The sequence below is a fragment of the Phascolarctos cinereus genome, unplaced genomic scaffold (genome assembly GCF_003287225.1).
Source record: "Phascolarctos cinereus isolate Bilbo 61053 unplaced genomic scaffold, phaCin_HiC Scaffold_5;HRSCAF=322, whole genome shotgun sequence".
NCBI lineage: Eukaryota > Metazoa > Chordata > Mammalia > Diprotodontia > Phascolarctidae > Phascolarctos > Phascolarctos cinereus.
Genome location: NW_027555958.1, coordinates 376,328,734 through 376,350,425, shown reverse-complemented (window position 1 = coordinate 376,350,425; position 21,692 = coordinate 376,328,734). Strand labels below are relative to the sequence as shown.

Below are 21,692 nucleotides of genomic sequence, written 5' to 3'. Positions count from 1 at the left end.
AAGTATACCACTTGACTTCCTGGGGTCTCAGTTTCCTCATCCACAAAATTGGATGAGATGCTTTTAAGGTCCCTTTCTTAGTACCCTTTCCAAGTGTCTATGGTTTTCAAGAGCTCCAGAAGCACTTCTCATAGCCTTGAATCAAGCAACATTTCTACTCACAAACGACTTGGGAAATTTAGGGATAATTCTTTCCATTTCATAGAAGAGAGACTGAGATTTAGAAAAGCTAAGCTACATGGCCAAGATCACACAGTCTGCCTGGAAGAAACGGATCCTAGGAGTCCTGAGTGGTCTGGAGACCATGCATAGATCACAGAAGGGGGCTCCATGTTAGCTGGTTTGGTTAATGGGCCAGGAAAGATTGAATAAAAAGGACATTATAAATATTTCCACTGGCTGTCCCCCATGCTTGGAATGTTCTCCTTCCTCACCTCTGTCTCTCCTACTTTCTACAAGAAGACTTTCCCAATTTCTTCTCATTCTAGTTCCTTCCCCCTGCAATTACTTTTTATTTATTCGTTCTATAGCTTATTTGGACATAGGTGCTTGCATGTTGTTTCTCCCATTAGATTGTGAGCTCTTTGAGGGCAGAGATTGTCTTTTGCCTTTCTTTGTATCCCCAATACTTAGCATGGTGCTTTGAATGTAGTAGGTGCTTAATAAATGTTTATTGACTAACTGACTGACTGCCAGTCCATGACTGTGTCCTTGATTAAGCTCCCTGCTCCTACCGAGAAGAGTGTGAAGATGCAGAACTGCAGATACTGCCCCCCTTCCCCGCCAATGCCACTCCTATATATACTTAGATATATGGTTCCACCAACTTTAGGTATTCAAACAATGAGAAGAATTAATGAATTCATTACTCATGGGAACTATTGGAAAAGAACACGTGCATGTGTGGAAATCCATTCTGTTACCTTTATTCAGGGTCAAGTATTGTATATAAGATAAGAGATAAAGATCGACCTGGGATTTTGCTGATATAAGGAATTCTGCAATGAGGAAATTCCTTTTGCTAATGCAAGTGGACACCCTCTCTGGAACTTAAACTTACTTTACCTTAAAGGACTGAGAAGGTGAAGTGATTTTTTTCAGGATCACATAGGTATCCACCATATTACAGTAATGATAATAATAATAATAAGCATTTATATAGTGCTTCAAAGTACTTTATAAAGATCTCATTTGGTTCTCACAACCCTGGAGATAGGCATTATTATCTCCATTTTACAAGTGAGGAAACTGAGGCAAACAGAGGTTAAAGGACTTGCCCAGGGTCACAAAGCTAGTAAGTAGTTGATGTAGGATTTTAACGCAGGTCTTTTTGACCCTGAGTTTAACACTCTATCCACTGCCATACTTGTCTGACTCATATTCTACATTCCACTGAGGAAAACCCCTGAAAAAATTCAACTTGAAGTTGGAGTGATAGATCTAAAGTACAGTAACTACTGATGGGTGTGTGTGTGTGTGTGTGTGTGTGTGTGTGTGTGTGTGTTTGTGTGTGTTTTGACAACAAAAAAGCATTATGACAGGGAGGAAATAATACTTAGAATACTTTAGAATAAGAAATTCCATCTATGCTAGTAATAATAATATCTAATATTTATATAGTACTTACTGTGCTTAGCACTTTATAATTACTGTATTTCACTGCACAATCATTTCAGATTTATGACAAATTATTGCAAAAAAAAATGGGGTACCACCATTATGTGAAGCTTTAAAAAATGGTGCCAATATTACTTGTCTTTTATTTTCTGCCAGTCTCACACCAACTTTTCACTCAGAAAACTGTCTTTCTGTAGTCTGTTTCCATGCTCTTCAGTGAACACAATTACTTTCAGCTTGAAGCCCGCAGAATAGTTTTTATATTTACCCATAATCAGAAAGAAATGCTTTGCACATTAATATATCACTGGCAAACTGTACAGTTCTCTAATGTGGGAAGATAAAACTCTTACCATATCACACGCAATACTCATGGCAGTTTTGCCTGCCCATCTGCACCCCTTGAGCCTACAGCTCTTCATTGGGTTGAGTGACAGTACTGTTAGTACTGCAGCGCTCTAAATAAACCACTCAAGTTGACTTTTAGAAATATACTGACAGTGGGTGGGCTGAGAATTCTAGGCTTGTGGCGCAATGTGCAAGAAATAAATATCTATCCATATGCTACTGGTGAATATATTGCTGCTCTATTTACTTTTTAAGCAGTGAACAGAATTATACCATGTGACTATTACTTAATGAAAGGCTATAAACCAAATTTTGGATTGGGAAAAAAAAAAACCAAACATCACACAGGGTGACAATTATGTGGTGAAATACGGTATTATCTCATTTGATCCTCATAATAACCCCTGGAGGTAAGTGTTATTTTTACCCCCATTCTGTTGTTGTTTGTCCTTCATTTTCAAAGAAGACCAATGACAGAAGAGGAAACTGAGGCAAACAGCTATTAAAGTGACTTGCCCAGTGTCACACAGCTAGTAAGTGTCTTTGAGGACAAATTTGAACTCTGGGATTTCCTGCTTCCAGGTCCAGTGCTCTATCCACTGCATTACCTAGCTGCTTCTTCCATATTGTTGATCCTGGGAAGAATTATTCAGCAAAACATATGGGAAAAAAGAAAAAAGAATTCAGAAAGGGATACAAACAAGTAGGGTAATTGTGTTAACAAATTGGGTCACCTAGCTGCTCAGTAGGGAAGTTATCTCACCTTTCTGAGCCTCAGTTTCCCCATGGTGATACTTTTTCAATCAATCAATTAGCAAGTATTTATCAATACCTGCTATGTACCCAGCACTATGATGGGCCCAGGGCATAAAAAGACTAAAATTAAACACTCTTTGAGTCACTCCTCATCCCAACCTGCCCATCAACAGCTAGATATTTACTGAATACCTACTGCAGTTGAGGGTACAGAAGGAAGAGATGGCACACAGTTGGTTAAGGTCTCTTGGTTTAGAAGGCTGAGAACACTCCCCAATTGATAAATGGTCAAAGGAAATGAACAGGCAGTTTTCAGATGAAGAAATCAAAGCTATCTATAGCTCTAAATCACTATGGATTAGAGAAATGCAAATCAAAACAACTCCAAGGTACCACATCACATCTATCAGATTAGCCAACATGACAAAACAGAAAAATGTTGGAGAAGAAGTGGGAAAATTGGAACTCTAATGCATTGTTGGTGGAGTTGTGAAATGACCCTACCATTTTGGAGAGCAATTTGGAACTATGCCCAAAGGACTATAAAAATGTGCATACCTTTTGACCTAGCAATAGTACTTCTAGGGCTGTATCCCAAAGAGATCATGCAAATGGCAAAAGTACCCACATGTACAAAAAATATTTATAGCAGCTCTTTTTGTTGTGGCAAAGAATTGGAAATTGAGGGGATGCCCATCAATTGGGGAATGTCTAAACAAGTTGTGGTATATGAATGTAATGGAATACTATTGTGCTATAAGAATGATAAGCAAGCAGACTTCAGAAAAACCTGGAAAGACTTGTATGGACTGATGCTGAGTGAAATGAGCAGAACCAGAAGAACATTGTACACAGTAACAGCCACGTTGTACAATGACTAACTTTGATAGACTTACCTCTTCTCAGCAATGCAAGGCTCTAAGACATCTTCAAAAGTCTCATGGTGGAAAATGCTATCCACATCTGGAGAAAGAACTATGCAATTTAAATGTAGATCAAAGCATACTATTTGCTCTTTTTTTCTGTTTTGTTTTGTTTCTTCTTTCTTGTGGTTCCTCCTATTGGTTCTAATTCTTCTTTACAACATGACTAATGTGAAAATATGTTTAATAGGAACATATATGTACAGCCTATATCAGACTGCAAGGCATCTTGGGGAGGGAGGTGGGGACAGAGGGGGAGAAAATTTAAAACTCAAAAGCTTATGGAATTGATTGTCGAAAACTAAACATAAATAAATTAATTTTTAAAAAGAAAAGAAAGAAAAAAAAGAAGATTGAGGACAAAATAGAGTCCTCTGCAGTTTGGTGTGATGGAACAATCTTAAGACTGTTGCTGTTGGAAAGGACCCTTAAAGATCATCAAACACAAACCCTTCACCTTTCCATGTCAGGAAACTGAGGACCAGGGAGATGAGATGATTTGTGAAAGAAGGGGGCAAAGTCAGGACTAGAACCCATCCTCCTGAGTCTTAATCCAACCCCTTTACCCCTTCACCAGGCTGAGTGGACCCTGCTGGGCTAGATCGGCCAACTCTGAACAATTCCAGCTCAGAAGACTTTGGGGTAGGGGCAGTGGTGTTTGTTACTTTAATTTCTCTTAATGATATATTTATTTCCGATCAGCTAATGCTAAGGGGGAGGAGATTGGGGGTGTGAGAGAGAACAGGATGTGAGGGGATGGGGGAGGGAAGGTTGAGATAGGTGGGAGCAAGTCTCTGCCTTCCTTTTTCATGGGCACCTGTTTTCAGCTGAGGGAAGAACCTCAGAAGACCTAAAGTTCACGGAATTCCCTTTATTAATCACAGAACAGAAAACTGGAAGGGACCTACATGATCATCTCTTCCAGTGGGAGCCACTAAGCCTTATAAGGATCTCTGTAGGCACATATGCACTTAGAAAACCACATATTCACATTACCTATAGTCTATTGTATTTTTATATATTTTGTTAAGCGTTTCCCAATTACACTTTACTCTGGTTAGGGCTGCACTCAGGAGTGTTGTATAGGTTGAAACCTCTAATCCGGTCTCAGTTTTATAGAGGAGGAAACTGATATCCAGAGGGATTGCTCAAGGCTACACAGCCAGCAGGTGGAAGAACCAACCACTAGGGGCTGAAACTTCAGTTTTCTGACTCTGGGTCCAGCATACTCCTTTACACTACGTTTTCTCTTCTATAAAGTTCTGTAAGCATCTGTACGCCCCTGAATTTAAAGCAAGCTAGAGGTAGAGGAAAGAAAGGAGGGAGGTCCTTTCTGGGGAGTATCTCTGGGCTCCAGGAAATAGGTCTAGACTTCCACATTGTTGACCAATTTGTAAATCCAATGGATTGTCCTGAAGACTACTTTGTCATTAACTTAAAATCTGGTAAGGGGCCGTCACCAGTCGCTTTGGCTTTTGTCTTGCCACTGGACTCTGATGACTCTGGAGGAGAAAGTAGGGCTGATGACTTTGCACAGCTCTGCCTCACTTAAATCCTATTCACACACAAGTCAAGGCACTACCCTTGTGATATCATTGGTCCTCTTCTAGAATGAAGGATGAACAACAAAATCTGGTAAAGTAATTCAATCGACTACTAAACTTTCATGACAATATGTAGTGTATAGCACTTTCTGGTTTGTAAAGTACATTACTTACAATTATCTCATTTGATCTTCACAGCAGCCCTGTGCTATTATTATCCCCATTTTATAGTTGAGGAAACTGAGAATGAAAGATTAATTGGCTTGCCCAGAATCACATAGCTAGTAAGTATCTGAGGCAGGATTTGAACTCAGGTCTTCTTGATTCTAAATCTAGTGCTCTCTCTACTTCAGTACTTACTACGTGTTAGAGACTGTGCTAAGTCCTGTGGATACAAGAACAAAAACAAAAAAATTGTCCCTGCCCTCAAGGAGCTTCTAGTCTATTTGGGGAGGATACCAAAGAAACACAAAATAGATATAAGGTGATTTTGAGAGGGAAGCACTAGCAGCTGGGGGCATCAGGAAAAGCCATGTGTGAAAGGGGAGATGACCTGAGCCTTGAAGGAGACTAGGGATTCTGAAACATGGAGGTTGAGGAGGAAGTGTATTCCAAGCATTGCATACAGGCAATATGAAGCCACAGTGGTGGGAGGTGGAACGTTGTGCATGAAGAAACCAGTCTGGCTGGACTGTTCCGTGAATGAAGAGGACTAAGGCCCAATAAAGATTTAAAGTTGGTTTAGGGCTGGGTCAGGAATGGCTTTAAATGCTAAACAGAGGTTTTATATTTAATGGTAGGGTAAATGGGGAGCCAGGGAAGTTTAGTGAGGAAGGAGGAAATTCCTTCAATATTATTCTACGAGGATGTAGAATTGAACTAGGGGTTTGCTGGTAAATGTTTAACAAGTAGCTCTCTGAAAAGGCTTCAGACACTTTTAAGTTTAATTTGCATCAGTAACACTTTCTCCATCATTTCTTAAGCCTTAAACAACAAAGCAATAAACCAAGCCCTGATTTGTGGCATTTATGGTGTTTGTCTATAGTGTAAATGGTCACTCTGAAAATTTAACTGGTACCAGCACACCCCTGATAGACTCTCTATAGCCTGGTTACTGTTAAGTCAGCATTCCTGGGGCAAAACAAAAACAAAACAATTGTTTCTAGGAGTTAGAAAGATCTTAGATCATCTCCCAAAGTTGATTCCTGGGAGGTAATATTTTTAAAGCACTTAGCACAGTGCCTGGACATGGTAGACACTTTATTTCTTATCCTCTTCAGGCAAAATTTTGGAAGCTTCTCAAAGTAGGTCTACTTAAATCTAGGAGGCTTATTGTCAGCTATATATGCATGATTAAAGCAGAAATGTAGACCAAGAGAAAGACAATGAAGTCCATTTCTTAGCTTGTTTTTTTTGTATTCATTCAGATTAATTTATGTGGGGGACCCAAAGTATCTTGAAGATGAGGAAAACCACAATGCCTGACATTCAGACACCCCTTTGTGGGTTATTGGAAAGATATCCCTAAAATGTTTCGAGGGGAATGAAGATTGTCAATGAAGAACTGATTAAGGGGATTTTCTAACTCTAAGTCAGTTAGTAGCTGGGGACAGAGATGTTAGTTCTGTCAGCAGGATGAAAAAGTTCAAAGACAGTCTAAATGCTTGTAGGCTCTAATTAGTTGCTGGCTGGTCTGCTTTCCAAAAGAATATTTGAAAAAAAAAGATAACAAGGCCACCATATTTTCTGGTAATGTCTTCCCATAGCTCTTGCTGGGCTTGCACTCTGTTGAGGTTGCTCCATACTGGATGTCACGCATGCCATTTGTTTCTACTCCTCTTACTGCTATCACTTACTGCATCTCAGTGGGAGCCCTCAGCTGAGATGATATCTCTTCTCCAGAAGAGAAAGAGTAGATTCTGCCATCTGTCTCTTAACTCAAAGCTCAGAGCCAAAGTATTCTGTGTCTATAACGATCTCCTGAAAATTTAAGGACATAGAGGAAAAAGAAAACATACCGACCCCAAACCAAAGCAAAAGGGAAAGCACTTATAAGTGGGGGTGCCCTCAGGCCCTAAATAAGGTGTATGTCCTTGCCCTCTCAAGTATGATACATCTCCATATTTCCTTTTCCACCAACTTCAAACTCTTTAGCCCAGAATTCAAGGCTCTTCCATCATCTCTTCTCCCCACAATCTTAAATTAAAAAAATTTTTTGTTTTGTTTTGTTTTGTTTTTGCTAGGCAATGGAGTTAAGTGACTTGCCCAGGGTCACACAGCTAGTAAGTGTCAAGTGTCTGAGGTTGGATTTGAACTCAGGTCCTTCTGACTCCAAGGCCAGTGCTCTATCCACTGCATCACCTAGCTGCCCCCTTAAATTAAAAAATTAAACTAATTTCAAAATTACTTCTTAAAAAAGATACTTCACCAAAGCCATGTAAGTTTTGTTCACTATCTCTTTCCCCTTGGCTCTCTTTACTGATCATTTCCATTTTCTTGGGATTCCTTCCCCACTACTTTTCTTCGATACATGTCCCTTTCCTCCTATAAAATCCAATTCAAAACCTGATTCCTCCAGGGATACATGTTTGATTAACTCTATCCCCACTCTGATCACTTTATATAAGGACTCAGAATCCTCACTGTATGCCTTGCCCTAGTGTTTCTCCATTTCCCCCCCCCACAATCAATGAATGTATATCTATAGCTCTTATAACTTTTCAGAACCAATGTATTTTTTTCCATTGTTCATAGAAATAGATTGTTCACATATACTTCCCTCCCCACTCCCACCCCAACCCCCCACCTGCTCTGTGGAACACTCCTATAGGGTAGGCTCCGATTTTTTTTTTCATCTTGGGAGCTCCCTCTAGCACCTAGCACAATGCTCTGAATGCAGGAGATGCTTAATAAATATTTGTTGAATGAACCTCCCTATCTAGATTGAAAGCTCCTTAAGGGAAGCTATTATAAAAACCCTCATAATAGTAACATCACACCTACGTGACTTTACTTTACAATTACTTTTTACAATATTTACTATATACAAAGTACTTTCTTTACAAGGTAGGTGATACAATTATTGTTCCCGTTTTACAAGGTGAATGAGTTCTAGAGAGCTTAAGTCACTTGCTCAAAGTCTCCTAGCTAGGAAGCATCAGGCTGAAGACTTGAATTCAGGTTAGCGCCCAAGCCAGAGCCCACTGCATAGATACATATATAACCTTCCTATTCCATACTGAATATTTAGTGGGCACTATATATAGGATGGCCCAGAAGTCTTAGTGAAGCTTTAAGCTTAAATAATTTAATGTTGTTTTCCTGAAGATATTGATCTTACAGTCCAGGGGCTGTTTTAAGTCTGGATTAAGAACCCTGAGGGAAAATGTTAAGAGGGGAAGACCTATGGTCACTCCATCCTCTTGGGTATCACTAAGGAATGGCCAAACTGAACCTCAGAGGAAGAAGCCCGACATGGGCAGTCTATAAGCAGCATCTTCTCAGTGAAGTAACCCCTCAGTCCCCTGCTCCCTGCCCCTACAAAAGAGATAATCATGCTCTCTCTCTTCCTTTCTGACTTCATGGTTAACGTCCAAGTGGTTTGTCAACCTGCTTAGCTCCAGTTTTGTTCTTTGTGATGAGTGGTGGAGGTCACTCCACAGCAGTTTCTGGGGCTTGGTCACTCTTTATTGTTCTCTCTTCCTCTTTACATAATTATAGTCAGGAGATGCTCTTTGTTCTGGAAGCCAGTCTGGTCTTGACTCTATCCAGAGCACAGGCTTTCTGATTCCAAGGGGAGCTGTAATTAAATGGCTCCCCCTGGAGGCTACCCCCCCAACCCTCCCACGCTACTGTATGCTGGCATCACTAGTGTGGAGGGAGGAACATTACTAACTCATATGGAAGTTGGGAATGTTGTATGAGTTCACTCAGAGCCCATTAGAGGTGGAAAGAGTCCCAGAACCAGGGAGAATGTGGCACTATTCTATATTTCCAGGGGAAGACATGCCCAGCAAACATAGAAGGAAACTCTTCATCCTTAAATGAAATGGCAATTGGGTTCATGAGGTGAAACACATCTTCCTTTGTGTCTCCCCTCCTCCTTTTTGGAGTTCTAGATTCTATTCCTAAAATGATAGAGAAGATGTTAATTGTATGTGATCATTTTAAATTTACTTTGGGTAGGAGAAAGGAGGAAAGATCAAGTTACCCAAGTGATTCCATGGAATGTTTGAGTTACCAAATAACTTCCAGAAATCTGGATGATTTTTGACTGAAGAACCATAAGACCACAGAAGATTTGAGCTGAAAGGGACCTCAAAGCTCATCTAGTCCAACCTTTCCATTTTATAGATGGGGAAACCGAGGCATGAGGGAACATTGGTGACATGAGTTGGACCATATTCTGGAGTTGGAACTGGGGAAAAGGGTTTCTCTTTTTAATAGCAGTAAACTCTCATTTATGTAGTTTATTTTTTTAAAAGGGTTTCTTTTTAATTTATTTTTCTTATTGCTTCTTATCCTTGTTTCCATCCCAAACTTTTCTTCCCCAGGATTAGAGACAGGGTTGTTGAAGGAACTTCACATCAAAATTCTGATTTGGGGGTGAGACAATGAATTGGTTGGGCTGACTGAAGCCTCAAAAGCTGAATTTGTCCCTTTCTTTTCAGGCCGAATCCCACTTAAAACTAGTCTGTAGACAGATAAAAATCTGTCTTGAGTTTTAAAATATTGGGGTTCCTAGGGTGGGCTACCACCGTGGGGGCTGGGTGCTCTGACAATACCACACTGTCTCTAGGGGCAGGAATTGGGAAATACTGAGCTGGTACATTTCAGAGAAGCAGTATTAGACTGGATCTGACCACAGGCCTCAAAATCAACTTCAGCATGTCTGATGTATGATGTGCGTGTGGGCACAGGAACAGTATGAGCCATAAATCTGGACTGACACCCAACTGCCTCTTCCTCGCTCCTCCCTCCTCGTCCCATTTGACGTAGGGAGGCCATCCTGGGCCTTAGGGAGGCCCCTTCCCCCAACCAAACCCCTTACTAGAATCTTCTCAAATACATTCCACTAGCTCACATCAAACTCTCCAGGCATACCAGGTCCTCCCTCCTCTGCATCCCACTGTACCCTCTCCATGCCATTAAATGATGGCTAACTGCTGTCTGCATGCACAAATTGCTTGTTCCAGCATCCCTCCTACTACTTGGCATCCTTAAGTGCTCCTGAAGGAGACACCTAGCAATCGACTATTCCCTCGGTCAGCTGGTTCCATAGGTGGTAGGTGATGAGGATTCTGCCTCTACCATTCTTGGCAACATCTGGACTTAACTCCCTACGCAAACTTCTGATACTGGGAAACCTGGAAGAAAGTAGTGCTACTGACCTCTTGTGGCCAATTGTCCATGTATTGTCTTCTTCCTCCCTACAGGGGCATTCTACCCCCTCTCTTTCTCTCTCAGCCCAACTTGGCTCCATGTGACATAGCACTGTTCTCTCCCTAAGGCAGGACATCTCCTGGAGGACTTTTAATGTCATCTCTAAATACAGCTTCTATTCATGCACTCTCCAAGATGAGGAAATTGAGGGAACTGAGGAGATTAGAACAGCAAGTGATTAATTGTGGGAAATAAGATGGATCTTATGACTCAGTTCTGGAGCTAGCTTAGTTACCTTTCTATTCAATTATGGGTCTAGCCCAATTTCTGTCTCGTGAGAAAACTTCATTCAGTTGTGGGAATTGGGAGAAAACCTTATTGTATCGTTTGAACATAGTCTTGCATGGCTGGGAAACTGCCCTACCTCTATCTGCTTTAGAGACCCTTAAACAAGGATCTAGGTTATGCTGAGCAGAAACCCAGTCAGATCCAAAGATTGATGCAAGGAGTTTTCTCACAACTGTACATCTCAAGCAACCCATATGTCTTATCTGAAAATTGGTCCCATATTTATTGATCACTTATTACTTCCATGTTCCTTTGATTGTGGAGAGTGGGATACCCCCTTTATTGATTTCAGGGACTTGCACCTTTCATTCTCCCCCTCCCAACTTGGAAAGTCCCCAGTCTTTCATCCCATTAGAAATCAGAGACTTTACCTTGCCAACAAAGGTCCATAGTGTCAAAGCTATGGTTTTTCCAGTAGCAATGTATGGCTATGAGAGTTGGGCTATCTAGAAGGCTGAGTGCTGCAGAATTGACACTCTCGAATTGTGATGTTGGAGAAGACTTTTGAGAGTCCCTTGAACAGCAAGCAGATCAAAGTAGTCAACACTCAGAGAAATTAATTCAAGCTGTTCACTGGAAGGTCAAATACTGAAGCTGAAGCTTAAGCACTTTGGCCACATAATGAGAAGACGGGATTCATTGGAAAAGACTCTGATGTTGGGAAAGAAGGCAAAAGGAAAAGGGCATGGCAGAGGATGAGATGGATGGAGAGTGTCACAGAAACAATGAATGTGAGCTTGAACAGACTTTAAGAGATAGTGGAGGATGGGCCTGGTACGTTGTGGGGTCATGAAGAGGTAGGCATGATTGAACAACTGGACAACAATTTTCTGTCTTATTTGATTCATTGTTTTTAATGTATAAAAGTCTGTCTTCCCCTGTATTTGGGGTCCAGGTCTATAGTGAGAAAATCTGGTCCCACTTTGTTAGGCAACTGGCATGCATTACTTAATAAAGTGATACACTCGGAAGACTGAACATTTGTTTTCTTCAGTCATTTCATCTTTCACCTGCCACAAAGGGACAACAAAAGAATGAGCAGAAAGGGAAAGCAAGGACCCTTTCTTGTCCTTTCTACCTCTCTCAGCTCTGGGCAGAAACTTAGGATCATAGATTGAAAGTTGAAAGGGACCTTGAGGGTCGTCTAAGTCAGCTCTTTACAGATGAGGAAATTAAGGCCTAACCAGGTTAGATGATTGCCTGAGGTCACATAGGCAATAAGTGACAGAGCCAGGATTGAACTCAGGTCCTTTGACTCCAAACCTGGCACTGTTTCTGATGCACCACATTGGGAGAGAGGAACGGGAGACACATCTTGGGCTGGCATGGGGAACACAAGGGGAAACCAAGATTTTTCCTCTCAACCAGAGATCACTGCTTCAAACCACCTGTCCCATAGAATGCATAGCTATTTTTCACCCCTTTGCTCTGTCCCTGGGCTGGTACCTTTAGAACCTTATCAAGGTAAACAAATAATAATCCTCATTTGTAGAGAGTATTATGGTTTTCAAAGCAGGCTGTTTCATTTGAGATTAACCATAACCTTTTGAGGCCAAATAGCATTGTCCTTATTTTGTAGATGAGGAAACTGAGGTTCATAGCGGTTGACTTGGTAATTGGCACAGCTCAGACTATAACTGAGGTTTCTCAACATTCTAATCCAGAGCTCTTTGGTACTTTCCATAACAAGACTGTTTCTCAGAAGGTAGCTGGCTCAATCCCAAAGGCCTTTGCTTGGCATTGAGGTGTGGCTCATACAGCCAGACTAAGGTTGGCCGTCTCTCTCTCTGTCTCTGTCTCTCTGTCTGTTTCCCTCCCTCGCTCCCTCTCTGTCTCTGTCTCTGTCTCTCTCTCTCTCTCTCTTCTCTCTCTCTCTCTCTCTCTCTCTCTCTCTCTCTCTCTCTGTGTGTGTGTGTTGTGATTGTCCAAGGATATTAAATCCAACAAAGAAATGTTTGTTAAATTGGACTGTCCATACCCAGGGCCAGGTGAGTCAGTATGGGGTGGAGGATGGGGAGGGTAGGTTCCTAAAGAGGATAATTGTAGGGCATCATTTTTTGTCGGGGGTGGGGAGGAGGTCATAGGATCATAGATTCAGAGCTGGAAAGGACTTTTAGAGGTCATTGAGTCCATCTATCCCATTTTAAGGAAACTGAGGCCAAGAGAGGGTAAATGACTTGCCCACAGTCACTCAGGATTTGAACCCATATCTTCTCGACTCAAATTCCAGTGCTCTAACCACAATTCCATACTACCGCAGAGTTCTCAACAGGAATTGGACAGAAGGAAAGATTTGGTATGTAGGAAAGACTGGAAATCTTATAGACTCAGTTTCTAGTTTTGGCCATATGTGATCACAGGCAAGCACTTCCCTTCCTTATTTATCTTGGTTTCCTTCTCTGTAAAATGGAGGATTTGAAACAGTGTGGAACAGTGAAGAGTCAGAAGACCTGGATTCAGATCGTACCTTTGATGCTTGCTACCTGCGTGACATTAGCTAAGTCATTTAACCTCTATAGAAATCCTCAGTTTCCTCATTTGTGAAATGAGGGGGCTGGATTATGAGGCAGCTGAATCCTGTTCGAGCTCTAGATCTATGACACAGAAGGCCTCTTCCAGCTCGAGAACTTCATGATTCCAAAAATGTTTTATCCCTCTGCTGTCTTACAGCAGGAAGAAATGTTTATCATGGGTCCACCAGGATCCTCTGGTCTTCTGCTCTCAGCCAGTGACAATGCATTGCTTGTCCTTCCGGCTCATCAGGATTCTCCTTTTGTCACCAGGTCCCAGCAGCCTGAGACAGAGGTTATGGAGTATAGGGGAGAGGACACCCAATCTTTTACCCAATCCCAGTCCTGAACAATGAGCAGCCCCTTTCCTAGGGTGGCCTCTGTCTCCATCATCAGCAGCATTTATTCCTTGGCTCATCCGCTGGTGAAAGCTTGATAGAATCAGTCAAGTAGTTCTCTAAAATCCCTCGATGCTGCAGGAGGAAAGGAGAAAACAGAAGTCACGTCCAGAGCAGCCTGGGTCCTCTTCTTTCTAATGTCCAATGGAGGTTGGGATTTTTCCTTCCATTGTACTGATGAAGAAACTGAAACCCAGAGCGACTTATCCTGCCTGGCTCACTCAGAAGCTGAGCTAGAAACCTAGGTTACTTGAGTGGACACAGCTAATCTAGATTTACCATCCTATGTATGGTGGCCTGGGAAATTGCATCAGTGCAGGCAAAAGGATGGTCTTACATTTTTTGCTAAACACCACTAATTGGAGGGTCCAAAGAGTTCCAGGCTTCCTGGATTGGGGTGAGATAGAGAAAGCTCTCATAAACTCTACCTTCCCTTCCCCTCTTCCTTCAAATCCTATTTTCCAAATCGTCACTTTTCATAATCTGTAACAAAATGGATTCTTTGAATGGGACTGGATGTTGGATGGAATGTTCTCTTTTAAAAAGTTTTTGAACCTAATAATTGATACAAACATTTCAATATATGCAGCAACCCATCTGATCAGCTGCCCCAACTCAATATTCCCACCTGTACTTACAGTTTAGAAACCACTGCACCCACTGGTACCTTTCTCATCACATATACAAAGAAGAGCAAGAAAGAGGTACGTGTAACAAATTCTGTACCTACAGGTTTTTTTTAAGAGTGTATATTTGTTCTTTAACACTTCAAATTACAGAGAAGGCCCTGATCTCCCTGAAGAAAGGAAGTTCTTCACAGGAAACTACCATGAAAACACAGGTCTGGTTTAAATGAATCAATGAAACCATCAATGAAATCACAGTCTGGGTTTTTAAAAATTAAAATTTAACAAGTTAGTAACAAAACTGCCCTGCTTGTCTGTGTTCCCTTCTGAATTCCTCCCCCCACCCCTCCCAATATGTTTTGTTGAAGTATTCTTCACAGGATCAATAATATGAAAGAGGTAGCTAGGTGACACAGTGGATAGAATGCTGGACCTGGAGTCAGGAAGACCCGAGTTCAAATCTAGCCTCAGACATTTAGTAGTTGTGTGACCCTGGACAGGTCACTTCACCTCTCTCTGCTTCGGTTTCCTCATTTATAGAATGCGGATAATAACAGTACCTACCTTGCAGGACTGTTGTGAGGATCAGCTGAGATATTATTTGTAAAGTGTTTTGCAAACTTTAAAGCAGTATAAAAATACTAGCTGTTGGAAGTTTTTTGAGAAGTCGTCTTATCCAGCCTTGTTTCTGGCTGATGGGGAACACTTGAGTTTAAACAGTAATTTAATATTTAGCATTTACATAGCATTTCAAGGTTTGAAAAGCACTTTACACATATTATCTCACTTGATCCTTACAACCACACTGGGAGTTAGGTGCTGTTATAATAACAAAATTTATTGTGACTTGCCTGGGGTCACACCCCTAGTACGTACCTGAGACAGAATCTGAACTCAGTTTTTAGGTGGCAAAGTGGATAGAGTTGTGGGCCTGGAGTCATGAAGACCTGTGGTCAAGCTTGACCTCTGACACCAATTAGGTGATCCTGGGCAAGTCACCTAACTTCTGTTTGCCTCAGTTTCCTCATCTATAGAATGGAGATGAAAATTGCACCTACACTGTAGGGTTGTTATGAGGATTAAATGAGATAATAATTGTAAAGCCTTTAACACATGGACCATAGTAAGTGCTATGCAAACATTTGTTATTACTGGTCTAGCTCTCTAGCCACTATACCACCTAACTACCTACAGCTGGATGGGAGAGCTCCCCATTTTGAGCAGAGGAAGGAGAGATAGATAGTTTGCTAACAGTTTGACCAGGGATGTGGATAAGATACTGAAAACTCACCAATAATCACGGGGCTTCCTGAGAGGCTGTCATAAGCCTGGTACTGTAGTATGAACTCTAGCCAAAGTACGCCCGTTTCATGAATTCATAAAAAGTCACAGTGTGATCTTTCCAGATAATTCTTTTTTTTTGGGGGGGGTGAAAAAACCAGGTGGTGTTGAATCTCTCTAAAGTTACTTTGGAGGAGAAATAAATTGAGTATGGGGGATGTTCAGGGCTTTCTTAGCACAGCACCTAGTATATAGTAAGCTCTTAATATATCCTTGTTAAGTGGGTGACTAAATCCTTTTTATACCAGTATGTCCCTAGGAGTTGTTGTTTATTTGTGACTTCATCTGGGGTTTTCTCGGCAAAGATACTAGAATGGTTTACCATTTCCTTCTCCAGCTCATTTGACAGATGAGGAAACTGAGCAAAGAGGGTTAAGTGACTTACCCAGCTAGTGAGTGTCCAAAGCTGGACTTGAACTCAGGAAGAGGGGTCTTCCTGACTCTAGGCCCAGCACTAGGCACATAGGTGCCCTAATGGGATTTTAGTTGGGACTTAAAGGAAGATAGGAGAAAGATGAGGAAGGAGAACATTCCAGGTATGAGAGGCAGCCAGTGAAAATGACCAGAATTTGGATATGTTTAAGGAACAGAAAAGAGACCTATGTCACTGGATTCCATAGGAGGAGGGTTATAAGGCATAAGAAGACTAGAAAGGTAGGGAGAGTTTGCAAAGCACTTTACAAATATTGTCTCATTTTATCCTTATAACATCCCTAGGAGATTGGTGTTATTATTATCTTCATTTTATAGACGAGGAAATTGAGGTAGACAGAATTTTAAGTGGTGTGCCCAGGGTCTCATAGTTAATGTGTAGAGCCAGAGTAAACTGAGATTTTCTGACTCCAGGTCAAATGCTCTTCTATCCACCATACCACTTCAGTAAACTGAGACCCAGGAGATTGTGTCTTGACCAAAGTGACCCAGGCAATAAGAAGCATCCAAGGGGACATCTGACTTTAGCACCAGTGCCCCTTCCATTGTACCAGCCTGTTGCTCCCAAGTGGCCCTGCGGGAGCTGACCCAAGCTGGATACTGACCACTCCAGCTACTCACCCGGGACAGTGCTTGTCTGGCCAGCAGTTCAAATGCTTGCTCCACGTTGATGTCATTCTTAGCGCTGACTTCAAAGTAGGGTATGTCCTTCTCTTTGCACCAGTCTAGGGCTTTCTCCTGGGACACCTGCATAAGGGGACAAGGATGGACACAATTCTCTGAGACACTGAGGCTTCTCCTGGCACAGACTCCTTTCATAGCCTCTGTTCTCTCTCCCCTGGAACAATGATAATCACAGCTCACATTTCCATAGGACCTTGAGGCTTACCAAGAGCTTAGCAAGCAGGAAGTATAGGAATTATTATCCTCATTTGATTGGAAAGGAAAGTGAGACTTTGAGAGGTTAAATGATTTGCCCAGTAACTGTCCAAGTTGAGGTTTAAACTGTTTATAGGAATAAGGACAGACCCAAATAAATTGGAAAAAAAATTAATTGTTCAGAGGGTAGGATAAATCAATATAATAAAAATGACAATATTACTTAAAATATTTTATTTATTCGATGTCATAGTAATCAAACTATTGAATGATTACTTTATAGAACTAGAAAAAATTCATATGGAGACAAAAATAAAAATAAAAAGACCAAGAATCTCAAGGAAAATAATGAAAAAAGAAGAGGGAATGAAGGAGGCCTAGCAGTGCCAGGTCTCAAAGGAGTAATTCCCAAAACAATTTGATATTAGTTAAGAAAAAGAGAGGTTAATCAATGGGTTAAGTACACAACACACATAAGCAAATGTGTATGGTACCCTAGCATTCAATAAACAGGAAACCCCCAGCTGCTGGGGTAAGGACTCACTATTGGATAAAAACTTCCGGGAAAATTATACAACGGTATGCAAGAAATTACATGTAGACCAACACTTCACACTTCATACCAAGATAAGTTCCAAATGGATATGTGACAGGGATATAGAAGTTCTTACCATAAACAAATTAGAGAAACATAGAAAACAATTACCTATCCTATTTATGGAAAGAAGAAAAGTTCATGACCAAATAAGGGATGGGGAGGATCAAAGAAGATAAAATAGAACATTTTAATTCCATAAAATTTAAACATTTTTGCATAAATAAATCCACAGATTTAAGATTAAAAGGGAAACAATTAACTGGGGGAAAAAAACTTTGCAGCAAGTTTCTCTGATGAAGGTCTCATTTCCAAGATATTTAAGGAACTGATTCAAATGTATGAGAGTAAGGGCATTTCCCCAGTTCATATGTGGTCTAAAGACAGGACATAATTCTCAAGGAAAAAAACCCAGGCTATCTATAGCCACATGAAAAAAACTGCTCCAAATCACTCTTAATTAGAGAAATTCAAATTAAAGCAGTTTTGAAATTCTACCTCACACTCATCAGATCGGCAAAGATGACAAAAAAGGAAGATGATACATGGTGAAGGGGCTGTGGGGAAAACACACATTGTTGCATTGTTGGTGAAGCTGTGAATGGGTCCAACCATTCTGGAAAGCAATTTGGAAGCATACACAAAAGGTTATCATACAGTGTGTGGCTAAACCTATACCCAAAAGAGATCAAAGAAATAGGAAAATGTTCTATCTGTGCACAAATATTTATAGCAGCCTTTTTTTAAGTAACCCTGGTAACTAAAGGGATGCCCATCAAATGAAGACTGGCTGAATAAATTGTGGGATATGAATGTTAGAGAACGCTATGATGTTTGTTATAAGAAATGAGGAAATAAATTGAAAAAGGACATAGAAAGACTTTTGTGAACTGATAAAAACTGAACTGATTTCAACCAGAAGAACAACTGATAATATAGCATCAAAATTATTTTTAAAAAACTTTGAAGATTTTTATAAACTGATGAAGAATGAAATGAGTAGAACCAGGAGGGAAAAAAAACCAATACTGTTAAAACAAACAACTTTGAAAGCTATAAAAGAACTTTGATCAATAAAATGACCATCAGTGATTCAAAAGGACTGATGATGAAACATGCTATCTACCTCCTGATGGAGGGGTAGAGGATTTACAGAATTTACAGGAAAAAAATATGTATATCTATCTATCTATCTATCTATCTATCTATCTATCTATCTATCTATCTATCTATCTACGTATATGTGTGTATGTATATATGTATGTGTGGGTGTATACATGTTCATATGTGGTATATGCATACATATATGTATATAAACACACATACATATAATACAGCCAATGAGGGAACTGTTTTGCTTGACTATGCTTTTTGTTACAAAGAATTTGGTTTTTTTCTCTTTTTTTTCCATTGGGGTTGGAGAGGGAAAGAAAATAGATTTTCATTAATTAAAAAACTTTAAAAATAGAAGTGGAGGATCCAGGTATGGAATGTTACATACATTTTCAGATGAGAGGTAGTTTTGCTTAATTGTTTTTCTGTGTTACAACAGAGCTCTCATTTGTTACAGGACAGTGGGAGTAGTCTGGATATTTTTGTAATGTAAAATCAAAACACATCAAAAAATATGAACAAAAATCCCCCGCTTCCAAATCCCATGCTCTTTTCACTAACTCCAGCTTTGCTAACTTAATTGAAGCCAGGAAGGATAAGGGAGGTAAAGAACAGAGTTGAATAACCTCTAAAGAGCCCTGCAAGTAAAAACCTCCAGGAAGTCATGCTACTGGGCATGTAGTCATTGCTCAAACAACAGCTTTATCTTTTTTTAATTGAATTTTTTAAATAGATTTTTATTGGTGTCTTTTGGTTTTACATTACCTAGATTTCTTCCTGTCTCCCTCTTGTCCCTCTCACCCAGAAAGCCATCTCTTATAACAAATATTTTAAAAAAGAGGGAAAAAAAATTCAGCCAAACCAGTCCACACAATAAACAAATCTAAAATTGTATACAGTGTTCTATAGCCTTCTACCCCCATCTTTGTAGAAGTAGATCTTCACTGGAGCTAAGTTTGGTCTTTATAATTTTCCAGTCTCATTTTTGATTACTTTGTGGTTGTGGTTCTTTCCATTTACACTGTTGAAGTTATTGTGCATATTGTGTTTTTGCCTCAGCTCACTTTGCTTTGCATCAGTTCATATAAGTCTTCCCATGCTTCTCTGTATTCATCATGTCTGTCATATCTTGCAACACAATAAATATTCCATTCATTCCCATACCATGATTTGTTCAGCCATTCCCCAATGGGCCTCTACTTTGTTTCCAATTCTTTGATACCATGCAAAGTGCTACTATTAATACTATCCTGTATAAAGAACTTTTCTTTTTGTCAATAACCTCCTTAGGGTAGAAGTCTTGAATCTACTGGTTCATATTCTTCTACCATGGCCCAGAAGTTGAACAAACTACGTGGGTCCCCTGAAGGCACATTCTGACTGTCTTGGGTGAAATTCCATCGTGGTGGTGGTGGTGGTGGTGGTGGTGGTGGTGGTGGTGGTGGTGGTGTGTGTGTGTGTGTGTGTGTGTGTGTGTGTGTGTGTGTGTGTGTGTGTGTGTTGGAGAACCTCTGTTCTGTTAATCCTCTCTACTCACTCCACACTCCTTGGATGGGTGTGTGTGTGTGTTTGTTGGATAATCTGTTGTCCTAACCTTTTGCACTTACTCCACACTCCATGGATGGGTGTGTGTGTGTGGACACCTGCGCACCTAAGTTGGTATCTAGCTCTGCCTTTTTCCCGTCCTCCTCTCCCCTGCTCAATTCCCAGGATAGGCTATAGTTTCCCATAGACAGTGATGGTAGAAGTTTGGGAGCCATATCAGGGAGAGAGGTGAGGGAGGATATCTTTGCAGCCTGACCTGGGATAGAGGAAAGAGATCTAGATTTGGAGTCAGGGGAACTGGGGTCAAACCCTAGTTCTGGCAATTGCTGTGTGACCAAAGGCAAATCATTTGGCCTTTCTGGGCCTTAGCTCCATGAGGATGGGGATATTTGCAGTGGCTCCCTCACAGGGCTGTTATGTTTGTAAGCCTGAAAGCCGGGAGGCAATCTGAGCTCTCATTCCTTCTGGCCAGAATCCCAGCAGCCCAACCCTCCCCTCCCCAACTGAGCCTGTGTCTGGGAGTCAGATCCCTTTTTTATGGGAAGAGGAAGCAGCAGGGGCCTGAGTCCCCAGGGAGTTGCCCAGTCTGTCGTGGGGCAGCCTTTCTATTGCTTACAGTGGTTCTCTCCTTGGGATTCATGCTTGCTGAAGATAACCTGATGGGCACTGAGCTGGACTCTGGCCACATTTTTAGTTATGCCCCATGACAATTGGGAGGACTGAGTTGCCTCCTCTCCCTAAGGATACCGACTGCTTTATTTTCCACAGGTCTCTGGAGAGCCGGTCTTGTCAGTGATCAAAGGTGCCATCACAATTCTTCCTGACTCCAAAGCTCTGAAGGGGCAGCATGGTCCAAATCCCCCCCTCTTGGCCTCTCTGCCCTCCCTCACAATGTCTCCATTGTTCATCTGAGCCCAAGATGGACAACTTGCTGACACAAGCCCAGTGGGTGGGGACTTGTGGACAGATAGTCAGGTCTCTGCCCCATACTTCAGGACCCACAGGGAGCTGAAATACATAGCTTCTATTTTCCCTTCCCCAACCCCTACTTCCCACACCTCCTATCTCAGGGTCATCTCCATATCAGTTCTCTGTCCCTGTCTCTCTGTCTCTCTGTTTCCCTGTCTCTCTGTGTCTCTTTCTCTCTGTATCTCTCTCTTTGTCTGTCAGCCTCTCTGTCTCTATCTCTCTGTCTCTGTCTGAGAGCTGGTGAATTCCACTTGCACTGTATGACTCAGGCAGCTCCTCATTTCCATCTCCTGGCACTCCTCCTGTCCCTGAGGGTTAGGCCACCAGCTCTGGGGTGGGGGAGTCATACCCTACAGTTCCTGGTCT

At 41.2% G+C, this 21,692-nt stretch overlaps 1 protein-coding gene across 1 annotated transcript in view; it reads right to left on the bottom strand.

Moving 5' to 3' along the window:
* Nucleotides 1-11,744: 11,744 nt before the first annotated feature.
* The window catches only part of RAB7B (RAB7B, member RAS oncogene family), a 33,830-nt gene continuing 23,882 nt past the window's right edge, over nucleotides 11,745-21,692 (bottom strand). The window contains exons 5-6 of the mRNA XM_021003224.2: nucleotides 16,847-16,972; nucleotides 11,745-13,901 (exon numbers count right to left, since the gene is read on the bottom strand). Of these exons, the coding sequence (XP_020858883.1) occupies nucleotides 13,821-13,901; nucleotides 16,847-16,972 (207 nt within the window). The 3' untranslated portion in view covers nucleotides 11,745-13,820. The remainder of the gene's footprint in view (nucleotides 13,902-16,846; nucleotides 16,973-21,692) is intronic.